At 31.4% G+C, this 9,020-nt stretch overlaps 3 protein-coding genes across 3 annotated transcripts; 1 reads left to right on the top strand and 2 right to left on the bottom strand.

The window, feature by feature from the left end:
* Positions 1 to 4,596: 4,596 nt before the first annotated feature.
* Positions 4,597 to 6,597, top strand: TRIADDRAFT_62579 (uncharacterized protein; the record flags this gene model as incomplete). The annotated part of the gene is made up of 2 exons (XM_002118514.1): positions 4,597 to 4,635; positions 6,298 to 6,597. 2 exons carry the CDS (start codon positions 4,597 to 4,599, stop codon positions 6,595 to 6,597), a joined length of 339 nt encoding a protein of 112 aa, XP_002118550.1.
* Positions 6,598 to 7,074: 477 nt separating this feature from the next.
* Positions 7,075 to 7,914, bottom strand: TRIADDRAFT_62578 (uncharacterized protein; the record flags this gene model as incomplete). Its single annotated transcript, XM_002118513.1, has 2 exons — positions 7,075 to 7,244; positions 7,479 to 7,914. The coding sequence occupies 2 exons, from the start codon at positions 7,912 to 7,914 to the stop codon at positions 7,075 to 7,077; spliced, it is 606 nt and encodes a 201-aa protein (XP_002118549.1).
* Positions 7,915 to 8,178: 264 nt separating this feature from the next.
* On the bottom strand, positions 8,179 to 8,841 carry TRIADDRAFT_62577 (uncharacterized protein; the record flags this gene model as incomplete). The annotated part of the gene is made up of 3 exons (XM_002118512.1): positions 8,179 to 8,309; positions 8,564 to 8,626; positions 8,721 to 8,841. 3 exons carry the CDS (start codon positions 8,839 to 8,841, stop codon positions 8,179 to 8,181), a joined length of 315 nt encoding a protein of 104 aa, XP_002118548.1.
* Between the last annotated feature and the right edge of the window lie 179 nt (positions 8,842 to 9,020).

Raw genomic sequence — 9,020 nt, 5'->3', positions numbered from 1 at the left:
GCATGGTGTCTCGCTTTATTTATTTTTGGGTATTGGTTTTACTGACATTAGGGGTATACTTTATCCATCAGTACAGTATACACATCTATCATCTTGATTGATAGAAGTAATGTTAATTTAGTTTATTAATAGCTGAAGAGATCGCCATCTACAGTATTACAAGACTGTCATCAATATCTACTTTAGACTAGATGGGATGCTTAATGATAGATAGGCTGCAATTTTGCAATCCATTTTCTCCATCCCAATGTTGATCTTTATGTTCTCCTATTTTACCAATGTTTTGTACAGATGTTTTTCCTTTTCTCTTTCAAGTCGCTCTTTGACTACGATTTGTAATAGACATTAAACTAACTCAGCAATAGCATTGACCATAGACTAGACATAGACTACACTGCTTTTAATCATGTTTTGCTTTATTTATTTTTGGGTATTGGTTTTACTGACATTGGGGTATACTTTATCCATTTGTACAGTATACACATCAATCATCTTCATTGATTATGGAAGCAATATTAACTTAGTTTATTGACACTCTCGTTAAATTGCACTGGGTACAAGATACAAGATTAACTTTACATTTCACGCAAATATTATTCCTTTTTCATTGGATTTGCTAAGCAGTAATCCTGATCACTCCTGATGATGAGTTGAGAGTGTTGAAGATTCCATTGCATGTCCCCTATCTGGAAGTGAGGGAATGGTAGAGTGATTTGTAGCTGTAGTGTTTGGGGGTTATAAATATTCAAACTAGATTGATTTTCATATAGGATTAACTGCTTATACAAATTTGACGAGATATCATGACTTTTAATTAACAAATGAGCCGAATGGCTAAATACGTGCAGTAATTTTATTTTATACAAGAAAACTGAAATGTGTTCATGGATTTCCATTGCATAATATTGATTGCTGTGCCATATTTTACACTGCAAGAAAATCAGTTTTTTGCTTACTTAGTTTTGTAAAAGATCAATTTTGTCTATGATTAGAGGTGCAGTTGTTGTTATAAAATGTTTTAGTATTAAAAGTTTATTAGAGTAAGGATCAATTGCCAACTGTCTGTTCTCTGATACTTAAACAACGAACGATTGATAGCTCTATAAGATCAAATTTGTTTGTGGTTGTAGCGTTTCATAGCGAGTTGATCATATATTGTGCCTTCTATATTCAAATATTTCATCGAAAACTTGATTTTACTAATCATTTAGGCCGTGATATAAAGCTATCGTTTGCAACAGGTTCGAATTTTTGTGTCGCAATTTTCATTTCTGGTTGCGATATTAAGATTGCAGAAATGAACCACTGTGTTTTGGATAAAGGTACTTTGGCTATTGCTCAGATGGTCAAAGCTTGACAATTAAAAAAATTAGCAATTGCTTTCGATTATCACTCGTTGACGTATGAATACCATAAATTATTATCCGGTTGAAAAATTGAATAAGAAAGTAATATAAAACCATAAGTTACCATATGTGCTGGATATGGAAGATAAAGGAAAACGTTATACAGTTTAATTCGTAAATCGAATCTCTGTTAAGAGTGTATCGAATATCTGACTAGAAAAATCCACTGCGATGATGTTAATATTTAGACTATATTAATATTCAAATTGATAGTTGAGGTATCCATAATCTCTTGGTCAGAAAACTAAAAATTTCAGATTATTGAAATATCCTGTTACGGTACATGTATGGCTCCGTAAATCTTCACTCCTTTATGGATGAAAATTGTACGAAATTGTGAGTTATTAATTAGTCTTATATTACTAAACAACTCTTAACTGTTATTTATAGCTGTGATAATTTATGTCCGTAGTAATTGATGGTTAATTAGGAACAACGATATTTTATTACCACTATTATGAATTTCCAAAATGGAGAATACTATCGACGCTCCATGTTGCGAAATAGTATCGTACTAAGCGTCGTATATTAATTGGTCTTTCATTGATCCATAATTGATTTAAGATTCATTAATGTTGTTTATGCTATATCTCATACTTTAGTGTGTGTTGACTGGAGTCTATATAAACTTGGTTGTCAAGATTCGTATGGTAATAATAAACTAAACTTTAATTATTATAACTTAAGCTAGCTAAGGTGCGCTACTCAGGTTGTCATCAGGGTTAAATTACGGTAATTAGTCATTTGTTAGACTAGCCTTTATCGTCACTGGTGTTCTAGAGCAAGATCTCTTATTACATTCAAATCTAGTTTGCGACATATCCGTTTTCGTATTAAGGGTTTGTATGGAATAAATGAACCTGCTAATAAGCTAAGATCAAAGTAAAAAGAAAATAATAGAAAGAAATTGAAAATAATAAGTTACTGGCAGTTCATTGTAATTATTCTCTATGGTTTCGTCATGATCTGCTTTAAATAATGACAGTCATATTGAACGTGTTTTATTGCAATGTTAGAAAGAAGATAGAAATTAACAACTTCAACTATGATGATTGGTTTATTAAATACACATGGCCTTGGTAAAATAAGCAGTATCATTTTTTTACTTTAATTGACATGGAACCACATGTTGCTTACAGTAAGTTACGGCATCGGATAGTCATATACACTTATACAGTAACAAATGTTCACAATTAGCATCATTTACGTAAATTTATAATTATTGCATATTCTTAATTTAAGAACCATTCTATAATTATTATGAAAGTAAGGAGCCGAATGGTTAAATCCGTAGGATAGTTAATTTCTTTAATCCATTAAAACAGGGTGTATTCATGCATTCGCATTTGATAGTGTTGATTGGTATATTTCACATTGTAAATGTAATATGGAAGGAAATTTGGTTTTGCTAAAGCAATTTCTAAAAGATAACTTGGCTAACTTTTAGAGACGTAGTTGGCGTTACATAATACTTTTATTATTCTAAGATTTCGTTCGAATAAGCATAAGTTAGCAATCTAATGTTGGGGACTTCAAATAGTGTTTGGTAGATTTGATAGGTTCAAATTTGTTTTTGATTGCAGCAAAAGCCTATCCTTACAGGAAAGCCTTTTGTAGCAAGTTGATGATATTTTTCCACATTCAGATGTTTAAATTAATAACTTAATACTGCCAATCGCTTTGACTGCTATACGATATTATCCTTTGTGATAAGTGCTAATTTGTGTCTAGGTAATTTTCGTTTTGATTACTGTATTAAGGTAGCAAAACTGAAATTGCATGGTGAAGATTAGATTATTTCTAGACTAATAAAAACTGTTGAATATTTTGTATTTGGAATATAGTCTGTAATATTCGCAGAGTAGGTAACAATGTTATAGGTAGCGGAATAGTCCAACGATTCATGATTACAAATCAGCGTCATAGTAGCATTAAGAAACACAGTAGAATACCATAAGTGGCTAGATTCATCTCTTACAAGTTAAATAGTCAATTTCGAGGTATATTTTGAATAATAAAATCATCTCCTCATACAACTAATCTGTTTCTAGAAATTAAAATTTGCAGAAACGCTTACTAAAGAATAATGTCGGGAAATCGATATGACGTTACTCCTGAATCATCAATTTCACGATTTCAATTAACGTTATTCGACCACTTCAGATGTAATTTGAACTTGAGATATAAATAGATTACTTATTGAATTTACTTTCTTCTTAATTAACTAATCCTTAACAGGGGGTATAACATCGATTTCTTATGATCGGCCAGTTTTTAGGAATTAAATTTGTATCCACAATTAGCCTATTAGTTAGACAATAATCACGGAATCTTTACGCAGTAAAGCTGTCTTATTCATCAAGTCAATCATTCAATTTATGTGCCGATTTCTTTAGGCTTGCACTATTGTGGTTTAAAGCTATTCTTGGATAAACGTTTTCGCTCCAACTTTTTGGCACAAGATAACTTTATTACGAGTTCTATCAGCTCAGTAACGGATTCTGTATCAATCTGGTAAACTGTACAAAAATCGAACAGATTCCTGGTTGCTTTTTGCTTCCATTAGCGTAGTTTAATAGCTTTCTTATTCTAGCAAATAACTCTATTTACAAATATACTAGATTATTTTTGTCTCATTTCTTTGAATCATTAATGCATACCATTCATTCTGCTTCATCTTTACCTGATTCTAGACTAAATATAGATTATGTGTAGAACTTTATTTCTGATTAACAACTTACATCAATGATACCATTTTATTCTTGCATTTAATTACAATTTACAAATGCAGAATTATTAACAACGCCACAGGCATGCAAATGACGTAAAAGAATTGCATGCTATTATATAAAATTGAATAGATTGTCGTCGATCGAAGCCGTACAATATGAAATACATATAATATGCAAAGAGTACGTAAAATATAATCATAGCCATTCGTGCTAATAACTCAAAACTTACTATTGACTCTTATCAATCCCATAAATGATTGTACTATCCGCAAAACGAAGCAAGATATTACATAAACAGTGTAAAAGATTACAAATCTAACTTTTTTTGACTGCATGGGCTTTCCTAAGCAATAGCTATTTATAAATACTGCAATAATCAGTTGCATCAATTCGATAGATTACGATAAAATTCATGCATTATACCGGATTAAAGAATTAGAAGTTATTACGAGATCGAAATGGATCTTTATTATGATCCTTGGATAGACATTCATAAGGTATCCCAAGATTAGTCTTAATGAAATAGAAGGTTTCTAGTTCCAAGGTAGCTCTTATGATGTAAGAAGCACTGCAGGAAGGAATTATTTATAGACATTAATAAGTGATAGCATAATGGACATTTGTGCATATTGTTTGCTACTGGTAAGCCAGTAAATCTATACAGAAAGGCGGCTTTTATATTGACAATAGCAGTCATAATCGATATCTTCGTATAAAATTCTAGCTAAATAATAGTATAGAAGTTTATTTTCCTCCGTATATATTGCAACAGATTGATTGATTAATCGGCTAGAAGAAAGGTCAACTATTCTACTTTCTTTCAAGTAGTTACGGGACTGAAGGGAACAGTTTCATTTGTAGTAGGCAAATGTTCTCAAGATAACAACAACTCAGAATATACGTTTTAATAACTTACAGGTATTCACCTCGAATCCTATTTATGATTTAAATTACTTGACCTCAAGCAATCTATCCCTTGGGATAGATATGATTTCATCTAGAATACCGCTTAAGTTTTTACAATCTATTATTGGCATGATGGATAAAAAATGTATTATGAGAGGCTACAATAAGGGCTTTGCTAAATTTTTGGATCTTCGTAGTTAAGATGATCCAATGTTTACTAGAAACTCGTATCACTTAAAAGAACGTGGAAATATACGAACTAAATAACTACAATGAGGGCTTTGCTAAATTTCTTGATCTTCGTAGTTAAGATAATCAAATGTTTACTAGAACTCGTATCGCTTAAAAGAACGTGCATACATGCGAACTAAATAATAAGAAAAAATCCTGATTTGATAAATACTAAAATTTACTCCAAATATTTCAAAGGTAATACGGACTTTAGATCAAAAGTAACTCATGTTATAATTATACCATACATTGAATTACAAAACAGACTATAGTAAAGCAAGATATTTTCCAGCAGAATAGCGCCATAGGAAACTTGATAAGAAGACCTGATGAACTCGAATTTCTCTTATATTATTTATATTATACATAATGAAGTTACGTTTCTGTTGTTAAGGTATTCCAAATTGGTTCGATTATTTCTGTTATTAAGAATTTTCATCTCAAAATTCTTGATAATAATTTATTTCTTGAAAATGTCGAAATAAGCTCTGTAGAAAGAGGATGCAACCACCGCAGGCTATTGAGCTGACGTCAATAATTATAATAGTGTTTATTCGCAACATCGACACAAACATTATACTCTCAACAAAAATAGATGCCTAACAATAAGATCAATGATTGCATGGATCTGTTTAATGAGTAGCTAATGAATTCAGCGATTGATAGAAAGCGTACAAAATACGAATAGCTATACAATTACGATTGCCGATTGATAGTGTCTTGCAAACCTCCTCGATTCTTATATAAGCTAGTCCACTATCAACACTACGTTATTCACGATTCGATTTTGCAACCAAGTGCAAGGAAGGTTAGAATTATAAAGATAAGATAGTAATTTTTTAGAAAAATTTTTGGATTATAATCGAATTTGATCATTAATTAGCTACAGTACAGTAATTAATGAATTAAGATGTATAGCAGCGATTAATTTCAAAATTAGAATAGTTTACTTCAGCGAATTGATCCTAAATGGCATAAATTTCACATTAAGCGTTAATGTCATTTATATCTATCACTTCTAGATAATATTCACCAAAGAGAAAATGAACTCCAAATTAGTTGTACTAGCTTCATTATTATTAATAATTGTAGTCTGCAGCGCTAAAGAAGACCAAGCAAAGCAAAATACTGACGATGATAAGGAACAATACGACTTTGCTATTACTAGCCGTATGGAAAAAGATGATGGAGACGTAGTGCGATTTAATAAAAGAGACCAAGAGATTGAAGAGTTGAAAGAAGATTTGCAACATCTTAAGAAAGCAGTTAGTTTACGCATAATGATAATGATAAATCGTCTGTGTATCTTACTGAGCCAATAGCTAGTCAGAAGTTTTCTATTTATGGTAATGAATAAGCTAGCCTGAGTCCATATTGCATATAGTAATTATGTAAAAATGACTGATTATTTTTAATACCTGTTGCTATATTTACTTTAATTCCAATATTTTTTTCTTGACAATAAATGAATGCAGACGCATGAAAACGAACATACCAGCATAGTATATGCAATTAATCGAATTTAAAATCGATTTTAAATCAAAATCTTCCGTCTATAGAGAAACGGGTATATATATACAGTCTGTAGAAAAATAATACACGGATTCTTGTAAATCAACTTATTCTCTTTCGTTGGGTATGAAATTTATTGCCGAAACGAAAAAATTTCATACATTTGCTTGCACAGTACAAACAAAATACAAAAATTTGCCGTGCACTCTGAGAGTGCACAGTAATGCACTGTAGATAAAATAAAAAAACAAAAATATTGTGCATGAAATAATCCCGATTTTACTATATTATGTGATCTTGACCTTATCGTTAATATTTTGAGTAATATTAAATACGAGAATATAGATACTATTTCCCGATAACAACGGATGATGAGTATCATGATAGATAGAATGACAGCCGAAATCCCGTATTTTAGCAAATTGGCTATTGCCTTGACTGTCTTTATTTTCATTATCTATAGATAAAAATTAATGTTGGAAGACATCTTGACATTGCTGTAAATCTAGAATACTGCGAGGAGATGCAGGAGGACCATCTAATCGTTCGTCTGCTTCCGCGTAGATCTGGAGTTCTTATTAACAGACTTGTAGTAGTACTTTCAATGTTGATTAATGATATATCATCATCTCTTGTCTGGACTTTATCGTTAATATTTTGAGTAATATTAAATACTAGAATATATAGATACCATTCCCCGATAGAAACGGGTACTGAGTAGCGTAATATATAGAATGGTTACCGAAATCCCATATTTTAGCATATTGACTATTGCCTATAATATCTTCATTTTTATTTAGGACAGACGAAAAATAATGCAGAAAGACATCTTGGCGTTGTTGCAAGTCTAACAAACTGTGAGGAGATGTTGTAGAAGTATCCGATGATTCAAACGCTGAGGTACTGGCAGTATTTAGCTTCATATCAGCTAGACATGAACTATCAGTGTTTACTGACGGATATCCTACCTTTGCTTGTAAATCTGCTGAGGTTGTAACCGATGGTGTTTGAATTATCTCTTGAGTGTTAACTAACGATGCAATAATCGCCTTAATATTAGCATCCAAAATGTGACTAAGATCATATAATCTGCGATCATAAGTGCCATAAACTTCAAGATCGACCATTATATCAGACTCATCAACAATTTGCGTCGAAGATTGATGGTTTACAAGGTCTTGTTGAGTAAATTACTTCATAATGGATGATTTACTGACATAGCAAGGACCGGCATACATAGCACGTATTATGTCATTTCGGCAACTTCTTTGTTCTAATGCTTTCGTGTATGCGTCAAATACTGCTCTTTTTCTCATAGCTATAAAATAGTAAATTATATTATCTATCCATGAAATCAAAGCGGATTACTTGCAGGTATTCAAATCGTAATATTAGTGTATTTTATGGATAGCGATTAATCCATTAGATACCGTATCAATATTTACCGTTGTCACCTCTTCTTCGTTTACATCACGATCATTATCACTAGAACTTGGACCTTTCTCAGGTTGTAGTACTTGGTCTTGATGAATTCATAAGAATCAAATGTGTGAAATAATCCAATTTTATATGCGATCAATAGTTATATAACATTGAAATATACAGAAATCTCTCATGACGCTTCATATGTAGATGTACTTTCTTGAATTTTGAGCAATCTATCATAAAATTGCATCATACTCGCAAAATTAAAAGTTGAAAACTGTCGGAGCACAAACATTTTATATAAAATTTTTTCAATTATTATTTTAATAGCCTATCAATTTCTTATCTTACCGGATAAATCTTGGTTAGGAATCTCCTGGATCTGTATTTGATTTATTTTTTGAACTTTTTCTCCTATTAGTAAAGTGTAAATAGATATCGTGTGTCTTAAAGGGAAAATGTTATCAATGTAATGATTGAAAATTATGTTTAAATAAACAGAAATTACCTTGATTTGCGAATAATTGATTGGCATTACCATCTTGTAGTGTTTGACGAATACTGGTAGCTTTTTGTTGCATAGAAGCAGCATCATTGTATCGATGTTGGTTTTCATATGAAATTGCCATCATTGTATAAGTACTGGCAAGGTAAGGATGATTTTCTCCGTGAATATGAGTAAAAATTCTGTTGGCCTTTTCGTACATTGAAATTGCACTATCATACTTACCCAACCCATGATACGCTACTGCTGTGTCGACATAGCAGTCCGCTACACTGTTATGATATTCTCCATATACTTTTATTA

Source organism: Trichoplax adhaerens, genomic scaffold, assembly GCF_000150275.1.
Source record: "Trichoplax adhaerens TRIADscaffold_151 genomic scaffold, whole genome shotgun sequence".
Lineage (NCBI taxonomy): Eukaryota > Metazoa > Placozoa > Uniplacotomia > Trichoplacea > Trichoplacidae > Trichoplax > Trichoplax adhaerens.
Note: the sequence above shows the minus strand (reverse complement) of the source record. Positions and strands in the feature narration are given on the sequence as shown.